Source organism: Chamaea fasciata, unplaced genomic scaffold (assembly GCF_029207755.1).
Source record: "Chamaea fasciata isolate MVZ Bird 193981 ecotype frontalis unplaced genomic scaffold, bChaFas1.0.hap1 SCAF_3, whole genome shotgun sequence".
Taxonomy (NCBI): domain Eukaryota; kingdom Metazoa; phylum Chordata; class Aves; order Passeriformes; family Sylviidae; genus Chamaea; species Chamaea fasciata.
This window is the reverse complement of record NW_027094088.1, coordinates 4397285-4416131: the sequence shown is the minus strand read 5'-3', so window position 1 is coordinate 4416131 and position 18847 is coordinate 4397285. Positions and strand designations below refer to the sequence as shown.

The following is an 18847-nucleotide window of genomic DNA, read 5'->3' as shown; positions in this document are numbered from 1 at the left end:
CAGCGAATATTTTGCAGGCTAAATAGAGATCACAGTTTTCAGCCAGGATGTTTAGAATGTATCCCTAAACTGCCTCCCAACCAAGAGAGTCCCAAAAAACATTCCTTCGAGTAAGGGTAGTTTGCTTGCTAACTCCATCACAGACATTTTCCAGGTGCCCACCCACCACCAAGCCACTGTGAAGTCAGCATTCATCCCCCAAGGAAAGGCATCTTCATGAAGAAAATGCAGGTGGCACTTGCCTTGAAGAGAACCAGCTGTATCCATGATGACTCTTTTTTTGTTCTGTTTTGTCCTCTTGCTGAAGCACCCCTCCAAAGAATGAGATCTGTCTCTTTCATCTCCCCATTTTCATGTCCCATCAGCTGGACAGGTGTTTAGGGTCTGACCAAAGTAAAGTTCACATCCCTTACAGTGCTGACCCTTCAACTATTGATAACTGTCCCCTGCTGAAACCACAGAACAGGGGAGGTGACATGTGAGGAGAAGACCCATAACCCTCAAAACCACATCCACAATTACTGCACATGCTCTAAAAAGGCAAATCAGAGGCCAAACCATGCTAAAGGATTCCTGGGCATGTAAACGAGTTCAAAGAAATGTTTGATTATGTCTAATCTTTATGAATATGTATTTGACCATTGCAATAGAAAGGGTATATAAGAAGATTTGCTATGATTAGCTGGGGTGCCTCTGGCTATGGCTACACACCCAGCGCTGTTACTTTTGCTTTATTGATTTGTCCCCTATTTCATCCCCTATTGTCATTTGCCCTAAAACCTCCATCTTGCCTTATATATAGTACTATATACTAAAACCTGAAACTCTAATTTTTCCGCCGTGTGATATTACACACTTCTATTCAAGTTACACACCCATAATCCCAATGCTGTCACTCAATTTTGGAAGCCTTTTCCGAGGCCTCAGGTCGAATGCAGTGTTTCCTTGGGGGTCAGTGCCTGTCAACACAGAAAGTCTAAAATCCTCAGTGCCCAGGGTTCCAATAGATCTGTTGCATCAGGCTGCAGTGCTCTGGTGCAGGGTCTGGGGACCCTTTGGGGGGGGCCTTTGATGGCCTGTGTCACCCTCTCTGCTGTGGATCAGCCTTTTCCCTGGGGCTCCACAGCTGAGCTGCTCTGCACAGCAGAGGATGGGCAGTCACTGCCTCTCACCAGAGTATTTCTCACCACATGCCCAAAGCCTCTTTCCCCCTCACCCTTCAGTGTGAGGGTCTGTGCAAAGCCCCACAGCTGATAGCCCTGGGGCTGCAGTCTCCACCCTGAAGGTATTAGGCTTTTCAAAGTCCTTCATGAAAATGTTTAGGTCGTAAACTATAATATTTCAATCTCTGACAGCTGGGGACTTTGCTGTCCAGCAGACACTTCTTTCATTTGCACTTGTAATCTGAAATCTGTACCCACTAACAAGGATGTTTTTCAGTCTAGAGAAAGACTGGACTGGTTAAAAAAAAACCCAACGAAATAACCAAAAAATTTTCTGCTGAGTTAGGATTAGGACATGGTTTGGAAAGAGAGGATTTAGAAAGAGAAAGGAAAAGAGTGTTGTTCCCTGTTCTTGGTTACAGAGAACTTCCACCAGTATTCTGATTCCAGGAGACATTTCTCTTTCATTTCCATTCTGTCTGTTTTATTGGATTATGCAGGGAATCTGGATCCTCTGAGGAGCATCTCCTTTGACTCTCACTCCTCCCAACCTCCCTCCCCAGCCTTGGTAAGGCTTTAGTTAATGTTGAGATGTTTAACAAATGAATCGACCTTTATGCACTGTGTCTGTCTTCCCCAAGAACTTGTTCATACTGAAATGTTGTCAGCTTCGCAGCATGTGGAGGCAGAGGAGATCTAATGCATGGTCTTATCATCAAGAAAAAAAAAGCCGTGTATTGACAGAGTCTATACAGAGGTTTGTATTGATACTGTTAATAATTTAATGTTGTATAGTGAACTTAGTTACATTTTAAAAAGATCTGAGCATACCCTGCAACAGCAAATTTTCTGTGGGTTTCTCTCTGGCAGCTGGCTCTGGTTTGAAGTCCAGGCAAAGGCATTTTTTTGGATCATTAACATTGCCCTGTGACCAAGATTTTTTCCTGCAATGGTTGTTTTCTTGGATCAAACTGTCCAGGTATTGAGAAAATGAGTAATGTGTTTCAATCACACTTAGCAGATCTAAAGGGTTAGCTTCCTCTTGCTGTAATATATGGCTCTGGCAGTGTTAGTCCAAAATGAGTTTAAGATGGATTTCCTGAAGGAAAGGTTCATGGCATATAGTCTGGCTGCTGAACAGAATTTTTTAGGGTGACAGCATCCCCAGCCAATGTACTCAAAGGCTGCAATTGCTGAACAGAGTCAGCATGGGAACATCCCCAAAAATCCACAAAAATTTACCATTTAAATTTACCATTTGCCATTTAAATTTACCAATCCACAAAAAATTAACCATTTTGAAGGGCTCAGGGAAGTCGAGAAAGACAAGCCCTGAGATAGGAGCTGTGACACAATCCATGACTCTAGTCATTTATACATGTGTGGTCTCAGCATGCAGGGGCAGGAGTTGACACCATCACAGCCAAAATGAACTGGGAAAAGTCACACAGAGACTTAAGGACCAAGCACTGAGGAATGTTATTCTTCTTCTCCTAACTGACAGATCCACTTGGGCTAAAGGACAGGTTACTCCCTTCCCAGGATATGGATTTCTCCCTTTGATTATCACCTGAAATTTAGCATTTTCTGAATTCCTAAGTGGCAGTAACAGCCACGAGTCTTGTTTGCTGCTTAGCTATGAAGAGCAGGCATGGATGCAGAGTGACATTGATCAACAAATGTGACCCATTAGTGCCTCTCCCTCAGACTTGTTTTGGCTGCCAGTTCCCACTCACAGTTCCTGTTTTCAGGAGATCAGAGGGTAATTTGCCAGAGCTGAGAAGCTGTGGGCTGTCCCTCACTGGGCTGGCTGCAGATAAGCATCGTGTGCTTGGATGGAGACCAAGGCAAAGGGAATCTTTAGCAGGAATGCTCAAATCCATCACAGGAAAATGTGATCAGAAGTATCTTTTATGCCTTTATTTAATGCTGTAATATTGCACAGGACAGCCTGTAGAAATTTTTCTTTTTCACAGAAAATGCATTTTCAGCCCCGAAATCTCAATTTGTCATTATATGTGAATGATTAACACTGCTTTATTCCTAACACAGTGTTGGGAAAGACTAAATATGCACAGAGACTGATGGACTGTTAAAAACCTAGATAAAAAAAAGAACAAAAAACACTTCACAAGCTAGCAAAATCACTGTTGTGGTGGGAATGTCTCCCTGTGAGGGAAATCACACTTCTGGCAGCAATGCAGACTTACTTTCATGTAGCAACCAGGAGATCACATTTTCACATTTATCTGCAAAATAACTAACCACAAAGTAATGAAGTTGTATTAGCTGAATGGGATTCTCCAGGATGAACTACCACTTCACACAGAATTCAGGAGGGAGAAGCAGGAGTAGGACTTTATAGTACCTTTGTCTTGCAAGAAAACAAACAAACAACCTTTTAAAATAAAATTTTTCAATGCTAGACCCACTAGAAGTGGGGTGATAGATGACTTGGTCAAGAGAACAAGCAACAGTTTGTTCAGTTTTAACAGAAAATAATGATTTTCCTCTGAAACAGCAATAATAAATAATTTCTCATGCTAGTGTATTCTTTCTTCCCCTGGTTAGTGAAGCTCTCTTGACTAAATTACAGTTTGTCAAGCAGTGTATTAAATAATCAAGTGTGTAAGCTGCCATTAATAAATGTCAGATGAATGTGTGGAGGTTCTTTTCTTTCAGATCAAGCAGCAATACACTCAAACATCTTTTTAGTGGCTGTGAAACAGCCTTATTAAATGAAGAGCAGTACATTTCCCCCCTTCTGTATGGTGTTTTTCTATGTCTCCCTGCCTATTATTGGCTGTTTTATTGTCCCCCAAACAGGGCCAGCCAGGTTCATTTTCTGAATGGTTACAGTTAATTCAGGTGGTTCGAGTGAAGCTTTGCCAAGCACATTGCCAAGCTCTAATCAATACTAAATTTGTCCTGCTATCACGTTGTCCAGCCTCTCTGCTTTGTTAGTTTGCAGAGATCACATACGAAGAGCCTGTGACCAATGATCTGTAAATCACTGTGGACTCCTCAGCTTTGGGCAACAGCAGCTAGTCCAACTGCTCAGCAAATCCTGATTTATAGGGAGCAATTCCTTCCCTTTCACACCTTCCGACTGAATATAGATCACCAAGTTGTTTACCCATCAAAGAACATTTTCTGTTTTCAATGTGAGGCTTTGTGTATACTGACTTTGCAAGTGCTCACAGCGCCGGTTTGTACTTGCTAGGAAATTTCCTGTCACTTTGTTCATTGTCTTTGTCCAATATTTAGTGATTTTGTATCACCTTCTCCCTGACACAGCAGAACAGAGCAGTCAAAGGCCACAGAAAAAAATACTGCAGACAAATCCAGTCATGTCACAAAGCATTTGCACTTGTGCTCCTTTCTAGCATGTGGGTTTGAGATGAAATTATTTCCATACTGATGAACTAGAGTAACTTTGCTTATCCCAGTCTTCCTACAGGAAATAACATCTGTGAAAACTGTGAAGCATCACTGTGTGTGGACCCAATCGAGGCCATGAGGAGGGCATGAAGCCTTGATGCTTCCACCATACACAGCTCTTGGTTATTTGTACCTCAGAGAATTTTGTTGAATGTAGAAAAGGAAGATGAAGAAATAAAACCCCTTGATTTTTACTAGAGGACTCATAATAAACAGCAGCAATAACAATGGAAGGCTGAGTTTCCTTGACCTTAAGCAAAGGGCAGGAGGGGGGAGCTGGTGGCTGCAAAGATATTTTAAAGAACCCTGTGCCCTTTGTTTTGTTTCTCCAGAGCTGTTTTGGCAACCTCTGATGAAGCAGGCACCTGTACAAGCTGAAAGTGCGTTCCCAGCCCATTATATTGGTGATGAATCATAACTGGTTATTTAGGGGCTGCAGGTACTTCTTCTAAGAAATTTGAAGTAATTTTTACAGTACTTCAAGCCTTCAGGGACTTTTAAATAAACAACATAAATGACCATTTTGGTGAATATGAGAGCGCTATACCTCTGTTTGGGGATCAAGGAAACAGAAGTAATTCAAATACACCTTAGGGAAGTGAGGAGGAATGAATGTCACTTTTATTGAACTGGCAGGCAGACTCAAATCCCATTTGAGGAGCTGGAAAGATGCCCTTTTTTCTGCCTTATTGCATTCAAATTCTGCAAGAGTAAATAAATTAGGTGCCCTTAAAGTGACTCTGAGCAAGTATAAGTGTTGCTTGCTGTGCTGGATGAAATATAGAAGCCATTAATTCCTTCTTACTTTGTGTCAGGTTGACAGGGTTTTGTATTTTTTTTAGAGCGTCTGCTTTATGGGCAGTTGAAGGACTTTATTTAAAAAATAATTTATAAAATGTCAATTTTTGATTCTGTGAGACCCAATTCCTTTATCTCCATTGACTCAATAAAAAATAAGCAGTTTTGAACATTGATACTAAATTATAAAGTTACGTGGGCGGATGGAGGTATAAAACAGTACAGCGAGCCTTTCTGAAAAAGAATTTTAATGTATTGTTCAGGCTTGGATTTCAAAACCGTACTTTATCTTATGAACTAATGCTAAGACAATAAACCAAAGAAAAATAAATAGCTAGAACCCTAAAACTTGACCAGGACTGCTGCCCGTCATGTTCTGAATTTGTCACATGTATGCATTGCACAAGGAATCCACTGGCACACCATTTCCCGCACCATGCTTTGCTGTAAACAGCTGCAGAACACCCAGTTTTCTTCCACCAGTGAATGACACTTCAGCCAACAGCTTATTTGCCTTTGGCTTTTATTTTTGACTCCCTTTAATCCATGTTTTTTTTTAAATACTTCCTACATGCTCTGGAATCCGGAGTAATTTATTTTATTTCCTGAAATATTCCCTGAAATTTCCTGAAGTTTATTTTTTTTTCCTGAAATATTACTGAACTAAGAACTCTACCTAATAATATTTCTACTTCTTTGCAAAGAGATAGCCTACCTCAATATAATTTACAGCTTAAGCAGACACTACTTCATTGATTATGAAGTAGTTCCCCTGCAAGAACTCCTTTTCTATATGTAAACCTTTGCAACTTCAAACTGTTTCTGAAAAAAAAACCAGCCTGCCTAGTAATTCATAGAAATGAAGGCATGCAGCCTCCAAAATTATTCCAAAAATTCAAGGGCTGCCACCTCAATCTCCGCTCTGTTTATTTGTTCTGAGATTTTGCCTCAGATTTTCAAAATCAAATTTTTTGATTTTCAAAGCACCTTCAGGAAGCTACACTTTAAAAAAAAAAAAAATTACACCACCTTTTCAATATTGGAACTGTTAAAATGCATATTATAAAGTTGGCTTTTCCCAGACATTAGAATGAATACTATATGTGTAATTGTACTGTATATTTTGTTTGTTTGTTTGTTAATGGAGTTTAGAAAAGTGATGAGTGTATTTTCTGACCGTGACATAATGTAGGTGGTCAGAGGACTGAGTTTTTTCTTTCTGACATCTGAAAGCAACCAGGCCAAAAAGTCCGGAGAGGAGTTGTCACCTTGTCGCACCCCCATGAAGGCTGCTGGATTTCTGGGGGTTTGTTTTTTGTTTGTTTTCTTTTTAATCAAAATAAAAACAACCAAAAAACCTCAAGAAGAAAATTTATGAGACCTAAATAAATCTATCAGATAAGATGATTGAAAGGACACAGCAATCCTTAAATATCGAAGTCTGAAAAGAGTGAAAGGTGTGCTGCTGGCTGACTTTATGCCAGGCACCCTCGGCCGAGAAACTTTTGCTTTCTGCCTCTTAATAGTCTATTTTCACTTTTTCCTCAAACTTATAAATTTTAAAAAGGGAGCGGAACTCGTTCTTTCACGGATTCAAACTGAAAAGAGGGCAGGTTGAGAGCACGTGTTGGGAAGAAGAAATACTTTACTGCACAGAGTTTGCCCAGAGAGGCTGTGCCATTGCGGGGTGTTCTTGGCTAGGTTGGATAGGGCTGGGAGCAACCCAGTCCGGTGGAATGTGTCCATGACCTTTCAGGTCCTTCCAACCCAAACCACTCCACGCTTTCCCGTGTTGCTGCGAAGAAACGAAACAAACAAAACCAACTAAACAAACAAAAAACCACCCCAACAAAATTATCCTCCCCAACAGGACAGAGACAAACTCTGGCGCAAGAAATGCCCGTTTCGGCCGACAGCAAGCTTTCATCCCTTTTTATCCCTGTCCCGTTTTTATCCCCTTTTATTTTCCCTCTCATCCCGCTCGCCATCGGCGCTATCGGCGCTCGGCGCATCGACTGCTCCGCGAGCGGCTGGGCCGCCTGCGCCGCGTGCCGGCAGGGCGGGACGGGCAGGCCGCCATTGAGAGCGGCGGGCGCACAGGGGAAGGGGAGGTGAGGGGCTCTGGCATCTGGGAGCCAGGTGGGGCTGCCTCGGGATCCCGCTCTCTGGGAGTTCCTCGGGAAGCTCTCGCCCGCCCGGAAAGGGCAGGAGCGGGACGGGTGTGCGGCCTGCGGACATACAGACAGACTAGGCGCACCTCAGGCGGGGCTGGGAAGTGTCGCCGGCCTTGGCAATTGTCGCTAACGCCTCCTCTGTGTGCTTTGCCCGCAGGCTGGTTCCTAGGTGCCGCCCAGGATGGACATCAGGCCGAACCACACCATCTACATCAACAATATCAACGACAAGATCAAGAAGGAAGGTACGGGGGGCTGCCGGTGGCCTCAGGAGCGGGGAGGTTGGCCGGCGGGGCTGCTCACGCTCTTGCGCACGGCATTTGTGTTACAAAGGGGCTTTTAGGAGCTCCCCGAGGACTCTGGAGTGCCGGACAGGGCTGAGCTCTCGGTAAACCCGTGTAATGAAACAATTTAAGCGAAAAAATGCACCGCCCGCTCGATCAGGTTGCTCAGATCTCCCTGCAGCTCTGGAACGCTTTCGGGCGTGGGGAGTCCGCAGTCTCTCTGGGCAGCCTGCTCCAGTGCCTCACCATCCTGACAGTAAAGAATACTTTCCCAATATCACATCTAAGCCTCCTCTCCGTTTGAGGCCATTCCCCTTGTCCTGTCACTCCAAGCCCTTGTAAATAGTCCCTCTCCATCTTGTACATCCTTTCAGGTACTGCAGGAAGACCACAGTTAAGGCACTGCTGAGCCTTCTTTTTTCCAGGCTGAACAACCCCAGATCTCTCAGACTTTTCTCCATCCCTCTGATCAACTTGGTGGCCTCCTGGACTTGCACCAACAATATTTAGGGAATGTGTTTTGATAGAAAACCTTCTTTTAATTAAAAAAACACCACAGTATAGTCAGTCAGGAGCATGTGGAGAAAGTGACAGTGGACTGGCATTACCAAGTGTCAGCAGCAGTAAAGAAGAGGCAGCATTCTTACATTGCTAAAACAGTTCAAATGTAAGGGTTTTGTGTTAGAATGCTTGCACAGTACAGGTTATTTATTTAGCTTGATTTGCATAGGACTAAGGTTTAATTTGGCATGTAGTCAGGTGGTTATAAGTAATTAAAGTAAATCCATTGCAGCTGTAAGCTGCACTAGTCTCGCACAAAAATCACTTGGATCCAGAACATGAAAAAATACTTCATGTGAGTGAGAAAATTATTTAAGCAGTTAGAACCAGCTTTAATTAGCCTTTAGGTCGTTACTATTTTGCTACATTCTTGTTTTACATCATATCTCTTTACTGCTGCTTGTTTCAGTTTTGATTTTCTCATCAGTCCGGGATGGCTGTCATGCATCATCCTTGATTGTGTGAGAGAGTGTGTGTGCATATACATGTATGAAAACATGTTTTTAATACCCTCGTGTAATTGTTACTCCCTCTGAATGGTAGAAGGCATGGCACTACACCTCCTTCACTACCTGAGTCCTTGAGGTACGACACAAAATGTTGCACACCAGCTTGCAAAAAGTGGGCAAATAAACTTGTACTCATGCAGCAGTTTTGACAAGCTCGTGTGCTAAGAACTGTGTGAGTTAAAGCTTGTAAAAAACATTGTTCCCAAAGGACAGCAGGCTCTGCAGAAGTGGAAATTTGCATGTAACCTGTTCTAATCTGTTTTCTCCTCTGGTCCCCAGAGCTGAAGAGGTCCCTGTATGCTTTATTCTCCCAGTTTGGTCATGTGGTCGACATCGTGGCTTTAAAAACCATGAAGATGAGAGGACAGGCATTTGTTATATTTAAAGAACTTGGGTCATCTACCAATGCTTTGAGACAGCTACAAGGCTTTCCCTTTTATGGGAAACCAATGGTGAGTTCTTTTGTTACCTTTGTAAAGAAGAACAATACCCTGATGGCGTGATACAGTGTTTGGGTGCTTGCACTCTGGGAATGAACTGTAATATGTAGTTGTTACTAAAGGATTACTCAGTCAGGGCACATCCTGATGAGCATCAGCATTTGTGCAGGCTGGAGGGATGCTGGAGAGACTGCAGTTACAACACTTAACATTTGGATTTCTTAATGGGGGGCTTTTTTGTTTTTCTGTGCTGGATTAGGGTTTTTAAGATCTTGAATACTTTAATTTTACTCATCGTGTCTTTCATTGAACTGGGTAAATTAATTCTGTAATATTATTGAAATTGGATTAGTTTTCAGTTACTTTATGTGTAGAGTAACATTAACTGCTCTTAGATTTGTAACGAGTAGCTAGACTGTGATGCTTCCTTTTTGAGGTTACAGTGAGCAGGGTGAAGATCTCCAGTTTGCTTTCCAGATGTGACCAGTGATTTTTCTTTTTTTTCTTTTAATTCATGGCTAGTTCTGCTTGACAATGTTAAAATATAAAAGGTTCCTGCAAAAAAAAAAAAAAAAAAAAAAAAAGCATAAATACACCGTTCATGTAAGTAGTGCAAAATGTTCAGTGTTATTAATTGCAGAATATAATCTGGTTTTCTTTTTTCTTTCACAAAGCGTATTCAGTATGCAAAAACAGACTCCGATATCATCTCTAAAATGCGGGGGACTTTTGCTGATAAGGAAAAAAGAAAGGAAAAGAAGAAAGCCAAAACTCTGGAGCAGTCAGCAAATGCACCAAATAAAAAGGTTATCCAGGTGAGCTGCTTCTCTGTTGAGAAAAATCAAAACAAAATAAAACCACACAAAAGCTATTCCAAATAATTCTTTAGGACTTGATGTTGTCTTTTGTTACTTAAAAGAGTAGCCTCTGCTAAGGAAAGGAAAAAAAGGAGAGTGTGCTTATCTTTAGTACTGGCCTCAAGTGCTCAACCAGCTTTTCTCTTCAGTGTTTTAATACCATGTTGCCCAATAAGGACAGAAGAATGGTAAATGAGGACAAAATAATTAATTTACAGTAGATGTTAGATGTTGGATTAACAGGAATTAGGTTGGAATTTATCTCCACTAAGGGCTGGCCTGCCTTAAGTAATAACATTTAGTAGTTTTTGTGCTGAAGAATAGCAGAAAACATCAAGGCACCTGACCAGATCTCCCCAGTTTTTATATTCTTGTGCACCTGCTCACCAGCAGAGCATGAGAAACTGGGAAGTCCTTGATGTAAACAGGCATTACTTATCAACAACCAAAACATCAGTTTGTTATCAGTGGTACTCTGCTACTAAATTCAAAGCACGCTGTACTAAGAAGAAAATGAATTCTATCCCAGGTGAAACCAGGATACCTGTCTGGGCCTTCATTTTCAAAACTACTTCCTCCCTGTCTATTAAATCAGCTCCTGTAATGTGGAGAAGTACTTGACTCAGCCATTAGATTGATCAGATAGTGCTGATGTAATTTCCTTTGATTGCCTGGATTTGGAGCTCAGCAAAATTCACACACTTTGTTCCCTTTGGGAAGTTTCTCATAGGCACCAAATGTTCCTTGGATTGCGGCTCAAAAAAACCCCTTAACATGTGTCTTGAATTGTAGAGAATCATGGTGATGTGTACCTGTTTATTTCTAAAGGAACATCTTTCTAAAATTATTTTATACTTACTTGCTAGGGAGCAACACAGAATTCAGCCAATGCCCCAGGGACTACACCACAGAATCAGGTAATGCTTTTTTATCACTAAAAGCACTAATGTTTATAATTATTCTCTATGAATGATAATCTGTTACACGTGGAAACTTGAGGATATATTTTACAGCTTTGTTTTTGTCCTATGAGACATCTGTCTAACAGCTACATGACAGTAAACAAACAAAACAGATCCCTTTTTTCTCTGTCTGGTTGGCAGGAAATGAGAATCTGCAGTTTCTCATTACTACACAGAAAACACACTATTGCCAAATCATACTGGATTCTTAGATTTGGACTGTGCTTAGTATCAGTTGAAGGTTTCCCAATTTTTTTCATTGCTGATAAGTTCCCTTTAACTTACTTTGTTCCAGCAGTGAATAAGGAAAACGAAGACAACACAGGATGCCAAAACACCCTGCCTAAAAGCTTTATTTTTGGAATATGGGGGTTCTCTGCTTGGTTTTTTTTCTCACTAGTGTCTTATTTTCCAAAGGATTGTGTGGAGATGTAGGAACAACTCCCTGCACTTTACCTTTTCTGCTCAGTGAACTTCTAAATGATTCATGTTAGAAGTGAAAGGGGTAAAGAGCCAGGATTTGCAGGAGAGCAAGAACCATAGAAGATTATCTTTGCCTGCTCTGCATCTTTCTTAAGGTCTGCCATTGCATCAGCAGGGAAAAAAGGTCTTGCTCCCTGGATTTTCAGGCACAATATGTATGCCAGTTTGCATCAAAGCACAACACTGAGTGTTTGGATATTCTTTGTTTGGATATTTCTTTGAACTCCAGAAGCTTATTTTCTAATGGCACTGCCTGGAATATTTCCATCAGTAAAAGGAGATTTTTATTTGAGGCTTTTTATTTGGCACTGCTCTGAGGATGTTTGAAGTTGGGGTGTCCAGTTTATTTTTTGATGTACTCGATGACTTGAAGATTCCAGTATCAGCAAGTGACTGCTCAGCTTCGTCTGTGGTTGGTGGTTACAAATTCATATTAGCAGGCAAATCTGTTAACAGACCAAATCTCTAAATGGGGTTTCTAATTAAGAAATTTAAATTGAGCTCTGTAATAAAACCCATGTGGGTTTTGTGAATTTTGATTGCCCAGAGATCTTCATTATTTTGGTAGAACTGCAGGTGAACAGGGCTGGGCTTCCCACTGATTTCCAGAAGGATGTGAGTCTTTCATACATTCCACACAGGTGTCTTGGACAGCCCTGCAGCCACTCCTTTGGCACCTGGATGTGAAGACTACTGCAGTGTCAGCTCTTGGCTAGTTGAGTTTAAATGTGGCATTAAGATACATTTGTGTTGTGATTTTTGTGGAAATCAAACCCTCTCCAAATTAATATATCCATGTTAAAGAACAAAGGTGCTCTGTGTGCATATTGATAAAAGTGTGGTGAAGGCCAGATAGAATGTTATGAGCAAAACTAAAGAAATGTGAGTCTTGGTTCAAATAATCATGCAGACAGATGGAAAGGAACTGCATGAAACTATGTATCGTCTTCTGAGCTTTGATCTTCTGTTGTTGCAGGTGCCTGATAACCCACCAAACTATATCCTCTTCCTTAATAATTTGCCTGAGGAAACAAATGAGATGATGCTCTCCATGTTATTTAATCAGTAAGTTTTGAATAGAAATTATTTTCTTCTTTGAATTCTTCTGTAACCTGTGTGTGTTTTCTCAGTTGGCAAGCTCAGTTTTTAGTAGAAATAAGAGTTTCTTCTGAAGGTATTTCAGTTGTTTGTCTTACTGCGAAGGGTTTCAGATGTCAGTTCTGATGACTTGGTTCAGAAAGCAAATCCATTCTTTTTTGTAGCTGTTTTTGACCGTGTAATTTATCTGCTATCAATTTGCACTGAATTTTAAGCTGGTGGCTGTAATACTGAAGTCTTTAGGATAGCAGGAGCAGTTTCAAAACCAGTTAAGTTGCTTCTGTATGTGTACAGCACTGATTAAACTGCTTCCACATCATATTCCTTAATTGAGGCATAGTTCCAATGATAGAACATATAAAACCCTTCAGTTTGAACCTTTTATTAGTAATAATTACTGCACTAGTAGATGCTTCTGATAAGAGAGATGCATTACTGAGCTAAGAAGTATTTTTGACTCTGACCTTACTATTTTAAAGGTTCCCTGGATTCAAAGAAGTTCGCTTGGTCCCCGGGCGCCACGACATCGCCTTCGTGGAGTTTGAAAACGAGAACCAAGCAGGGGCTGCTCGAGATGCTCTCCAGGGATTCAAGATCACCCCATCTCACGCCATGAAAATCACCTATGCAAAGAAATAACTTTATGCTCCTGTAAAGGAGTGGTGTGGAAAGGTGTTTGTGTTTTTTTAAACACCGATAACTCTGGTCAGCTGGCGTGTTGGCTGTTCTCTGCAGAAAACATAAGACTGGAATAGAATGGCTACAATGACCAGGGCTCGTCTGGGATTTCCACAGATCACCTGGATAATAGTAACTTTTTCTGTTGGAATACTAGTTTTTATAAAATAAAATTTAAATATGCTGTTTTCAAGCCTTTTTTTTTTATTTTTTCCTCAAGTCTGTCTCATTATCGATTAGCCTTGCAGGGCTTTATTCAGTTTAAGAACTTTTAAGGTGATCCTTATTTCTCAGAAGTGAGTGCTAAAAACAGCCGTCTTTCCAGAGCAAAAAGGATGACCAGGAATGCTGAATGCCAGCATATTCAGAAGAAATACAGCATTCAAGCTCATTATCAAGGGGACAGCTGTTTTTCACTTAGGAAATACAGCTTATCATTAGTAGGCTTTTTTTTCCCCCAGGTGTAGTTGGAAATAGAAATAGTTTGGCAGTAATGTGATTCAACTTGATTTTGTCTTGGTGGCTGGCAGTAGAAGCAAGTCCTGAGAGGAAACACAAAAGTTTCCAGTTTTTAGCCAGGATTTTCCAAAATACATGTCCTAATGCTTCTGGGTTTCTCAGATTTGATTTACTTTATTTTTTTTCTCATTTGTTAAAAACTTTATAGGTTTTGTGTGACATGAAATACACTGGATGCAGTGAAGTAATCAGATATAGTATTGTGAGTTGTAACTGTTCCAAATATTTCGAAAGAAATCACTTTAAAAAGCTGTAGTGTTTTGTATCTGCAGCATAAGACACCTTTTTTTTTGCACAAGACGTGGAAAATGGAAGTTTCACCTGCTCCCAGAGTACATTGCAAGATGATGCCTCTTTAACAGTCATCTCAATTACTGCCCTATCTCCGTTTATGTTTTTTTTCCATTCTTTTTGGTGATTTCATGTGTGATTTCACAAGTACTCTAATACTTGCAAATGAAAATTGTTTCAATGTGCCTGTAAGAGCAAAAATGACAGTCATTCCCTCATAACCTTGGATTTTTTTCTTCCCGCAGTCATAAATTTATGGGTAATAATTATGCTGCCATTTCATCCCACTAGTTTGTGTGCACATGACTACCATCGCTTTTCACATTTATTCACCTGAAGGGTTTGGAGCTGTCTGTGGAGGAAGCTGGACACAATCTAAGGGAGGTTGGAGGAAGGAGTAAAGGGCTGAAAGGCTCGAGGGGAATGTGATGAAGTCAGCTGTGATGGGAAGGTGATGCTAGAAGTTGCATGATGCATTTTCTTTTTAAGGAGTGTGGGATTTCTGGTGACAGCTGACAGATTCCTGCTGTTCTGTCTGGGAACTGAAAGCTGGTACAGGCAGCAGCTCTTCATGAATCAGGAAACACTGGTTCACTGGAGTGCAATTTGGGAATTTCCAAACTTGCCCTTGGTTATTTCTCAGTGCTGATCCAGACCAGCCTGACAGCTGTGCTGTTGTAAAGGGGTTGTAAAGGGGACCTTTTAAGTCAGCCTGTGGCACTGCTCAATGCCTTGTACCTGCAAATCCTCAACAGAGTTCAGCTAGGCAAAGAAAAGTGAAATGGTTGCCATCCTGGCATGACCTCTGTGTTTTGCTCTCCCTGTACAGGTATGCAGTGCTTGAATTCTTGGATTTCAAATTTTAATTGCTGACTTAAAAAGCCTTTTCACTGCCTTGCAGCTCCCTAATGGTTTATTTACATTGCATCCATCTGGTATTGTCCCAATAGGTCCTTTCTGTAGACAGAAACGGGAATGAATCTCTGCCACTGAGGGTTTTTGTTCCAGGGAAGATTGTACTTGTCATTGAGCATTTGTGAAAATTAAGGATAGAAGGATTAAGAAGGATGTAATTTTGTTTGCTTCTTGCCAGGATCAGACTTAATTTTCATTCTCAGACTTTACTTCAAGTATGATTCAGGCTGTGGACAGCTTTAGGAGGGCTGAGGGTGTTTAAGTAATACAGCTGTTTATGAAAATGTTAATACAGAATGGCTTTGGGAGGGGATTCAGCTTTATGAGTCGGTCCTGTGGTTTTCCCCCTGTTTATGGCTCCTCTCATGTGATATTGCCACAGCCCCTTCCTATTAGCCTGGTGTGTTTTTCCATAAAATATGGGGATTGCTGGACCTGGCACGCACTCAGCAAGTGCTGCAGCAAAGAAGAATGACATGAGGTGTTTATTTGATGATCTTACTTTTGTGTCTCACATTAATGTATCCTCTGGCAACTGGAATTTTTATGGAGAAACTTGCCAGCAAAAAGCTGTGTACTGATGATGACTGTGTGTGTCAGTAAATTTGCTTTAACTCTGAGGACAAAGTAGTTTTAAAAATAAGTTGGGGTGAAAGGAAAACTGCTTGTTTAGCTCTGTCATATATTTGTTTTGTCAACTGGCTATGTAGAATGTCACATGCAGTTTTACAAAAAAATGGGGTTTGTAAAGGGACATTTTTCATTTAAGTGAAAAGTGTAGGGAGGGATTCTAACTTTCAGTGCTGAAATTGCTTCTAAAGCTGCTGTTTTGGTTACTGGAGAATAGAAAAATGCACAAAACAAATTATTGAAGACTTTGACTGTTTCAAGATAACCTTTTATTTGTAGGAATAGTTTTACTACAAAGTCACGTGTATTTATATTTCTGTAAAAGTATGTATGTATTTAAATTCATTAACCTCATTCTTTTGTTGCTTTTTTTCCCCCCCAGACACCAATTCCCTTGCCAAAGCAGAAGAGGATTATAATGCTTCAGACTGCAGATTCATTAATATTACGAAGGGCCAGTTGATTTATCTTTTCTCAAAACTAATGAATGAAAAAGACTGGAGAAATCTGGGCTTCAAGTATAAGAGTTGATTCTTGTGTATGTGAACAAATTAGATGTAGTTTAACCCACATTGCTGTCAAGAAATGGATGCAAATGCTGAGCTATTGTGGGGCCTAAAGCAGCAACTTAATTTTGAAAGTGAATATTTAAACTGGTTGAGGAGACTTGAAGAACTTAAATATTTTTCTTTTTTAAATGAAATATCTTCAATAGCTATATGGTAATTATGAACTGAACCTTTACAGAATGGCTCAACAGCTTATTTCTCTGACCATTTATGAAAACAGTGGAGGAGAAAGCTTTTATCACAGGGGTCTTTCAAGTCCTAAATTTACGGGAAGCAAATATAAAGATCAGCTGTGTTTACAAAAAAGATCCAGATAAACTATAAGCAGTATTCATTTAGACAAAAGATGTATGCCTAGATCAGAACTTCTGTCAATGGTTTTGTTTCATGTGCCAGCTGATTGGAACCTAGGAAATGTAAAACCAGATTAGGAACACTACTGATAATTCCTTTTTGACTAAGTGATAAACCAGCTCAAACCAGATAAGGATTGTTTTACAGTATCTAATTATATACCCCCTTGCTTGAAGGCTTATGGAGAACAGTATGAAGACCATATGGGGACAGTTGGTTATTTCCCTAGCAGTTTAGTGTCAGAACAACATGTCGATCAAGAAGCAAATAAGACTGTTCCTACAAGGGTAAGGAATTTACAAAAGCCCAGCTGGCCACATAATTATACTTGGCTATGTAATGGTAATTTGCTGTAAAATTAAATCTTTGTTGTGGCAGTTGATTGTAGCATATCACAGATGCTTGGGCAAATATACGGGCAAATAACCTCAATAAAATCCCTAAGATAACCTCTGATACAGCAGACATTGTAAATGTTGCAATAAAGGCTTGATCCTTTTTATTTGAATAGTATTCCTTTAAGGTCAGGTAAGTTTTACCCAAAGCTTTCTTTCTCAGATGTTACAGCCTGGATATTGTGCTGTAGACTTTGGTAATGTGTACTAGTGCACCTTCTATTAATTGTTTAGGTAGATAGATAGTGTCATACAGGACTTGTGATTATTGTGAGACCATGCTTGCTTTCTCATTACAAAGCTAATGGTGCCTCAAAAAATTGAGTTTAAAGGGTTTTGGAAACACATTGGCATTCTGTGAGTGAGTAGGCTGCATTGCTGGAAGAATGGTTGTCCCTGATAATGCACAATAGTGCATTTTACTCCAAAAAAAATCATGTTTTACTAAGTATCTGAAACACTTCACAGAGAAGTGGGAGAGGAGGGTCCTTTCTCAGAAGCCAGCATGGTTTGGCTTACAACCAACAGTTACTGGTAACTTATTTCTGTGCTTAAAACCAAATTGAGTGTTGGGTTTAAAGTACTTGCCTTCATCCATCCCCAATATTTTTAGCTATATGCTGTTTTGCAGCATATGGCAACATACAATTAGCATTTCAATCTTGAAATCGTATCTGGAGTCTTCAATCCTAGGTCCAGATTATTAGATGGGCTTCATTACCACAGAGGAAATAAGTGAAAGGAAGAATTTTGTTTCATGTTAACAGTTGCAAGGATTTGCACCAGACAAGCTTTATTTGAGGAGGTACGCATCTTAGTTAAGTGGTTGCTTTTCTTGACACTACATTAGGTTATTCTGAATTTGGCCCAGAAGCATTGGCAACAATCAATTAGTCAAAGAGCAAGAAAGAACTACTACAACACATTTTAAGCTCTTTTCTCAGTGATATCAAAATCCAGTCTCTTGCTCACAGCTCTGTAACCTTCTCCCAAACCACTGGCAATGTTTTTGCCTTGCTTTCATGGCCTTGCACCTGCCAAGCCCAATAGTGGTGTAAGATGGGCTCTCTTTGGAAGGGATTGCCATTTAAATGAGGAGATCTGATGATGCCCAGAGTTGAAAAATGAATCAGCATGGAGCACAAATGGCACTATGTGAAGGAATGTCTGATACGGAACTCGATAGGGAAAAGCAGTAAGGGGGGACACCTGCTACACTGGAGAGAAGCCTGAAAGAGAACAATAACCTGAGGCCGTCTGTGTTTCCAACCCTCCTTTTATTTCAGGGGTTTTTTTTCCTCCCAAAAGGGTAATGTTCACTGTTGGAATCAATGTATGCCATTAGCTGCAGACCTTGCTATAATAAACTTTTCTGCCTGTGGACCTCTCTCAGCATCCGTTTGTGCAGCACTTGGGGTAATAATCCATGTCTGTTGGTTGATGTTTGAGCAATAGATCTCAAAGGGTTGTTTTTGGTTTTTTGGGATTTTTTTCTCAATGCTGCTACTTCTGAACCATTGAATCAAACTGAATACAATGGGCAGAACACAAAATGCTGTGTGTACATCGGAGTGGTGATGTTGGGTTGCCTGCCTTCCCTCAGGCATTCAAAATTGGCCATTTGCTGGCTGAATACTCTGCTTAGCAGGAAGCAGGTGCTCTGCAGCAGCTCCCTGGCTCTTGCTTGCAATGGGCAGCTAAGCGGGATACACTGGACACACTGCTC

General features: G+C 40.6%; 2 protein-coding genes across 3 annotated transcripts; both read left to right on the top strand.

The window, feature by feature from the left end:
- Nucleotides 1-7434: 7434 nt before the first annotated feature.
- On the top strand, nt 7435-13641 carry SNRPB2 (small nuclear ribonucleoprotein polypeptide B2). Of its 2 annotated transcripts, none has more exons than XM_066177779.1 (7): nt 7435-7513; nt 7734-7821; nt 9210-9382; nt 10045-10185; nt 11094-11144; nt 12649-12737; nt 13250-13641. In XM_066177779.1, exons 2-7 carry the CDS (start codon nt 7758-7760, stop codon nt 13407-13409), a joined length of 678 nt encoding a protein of 225 aa, XP_066033876.1. In that variant the 5' UTR covers nt 7435-7513; nt 7734-7757; the 3' UTR covers nt 13410-13641. The 2 variants fall into 2 exon arrangements, with proteins under 2 accessions (XP_066033876.1, XP_066033877.1); XM_066177780.1 differs by having other exon boundaries at nt 7476-7541.
- Nucleotides 13642-13717: 76 nt separating this feature from the next.
- On the top strand, nt 13718-18496 carry OTOR (otoraplin). The gene is given in 5 exon segments (XM_066177781.1): nt 13718-15643; nt 15645-15768; nt 16186-16300; nt 16302-16329; nt 16903-18496. Coding segments are annotated over 5 exon segments (498 nt in total). The 5' UTR covers nt 13718-15592; the 3' UTR covers nt 17083-18496.
- The last annotated feature ends 351 nt before the right edge of the window (nt 18497-18847 follow it).

What these genes read in the sequence shown, in the direction of transcription:
- SNRPB2 (XM_066177779.1), top strand. Translation starts at nt 7,758, where the DNA reads ATGGACATCAGGCCGAACCACACCATCTACATCAACAATATCAACGAC. An exon ending in CCTTTTATGGGAAACCAATG is followed by an intron (nt 9,383 to 10,044) that starts GTGAGTTCTTTT and finishes TCTTTCACAAAG; the next exon opens with CGTATTCAGTATGCAAAAAC. An exon ending in CAAATAAAAAGGTTATCCAG is followed by an intron (nt 10,186 to 11,093) that starts GTGAGCTGCTTC and finishes CTTACTTGCTAG; the next exon opens with GGAGCAACACAGAATTCAGC.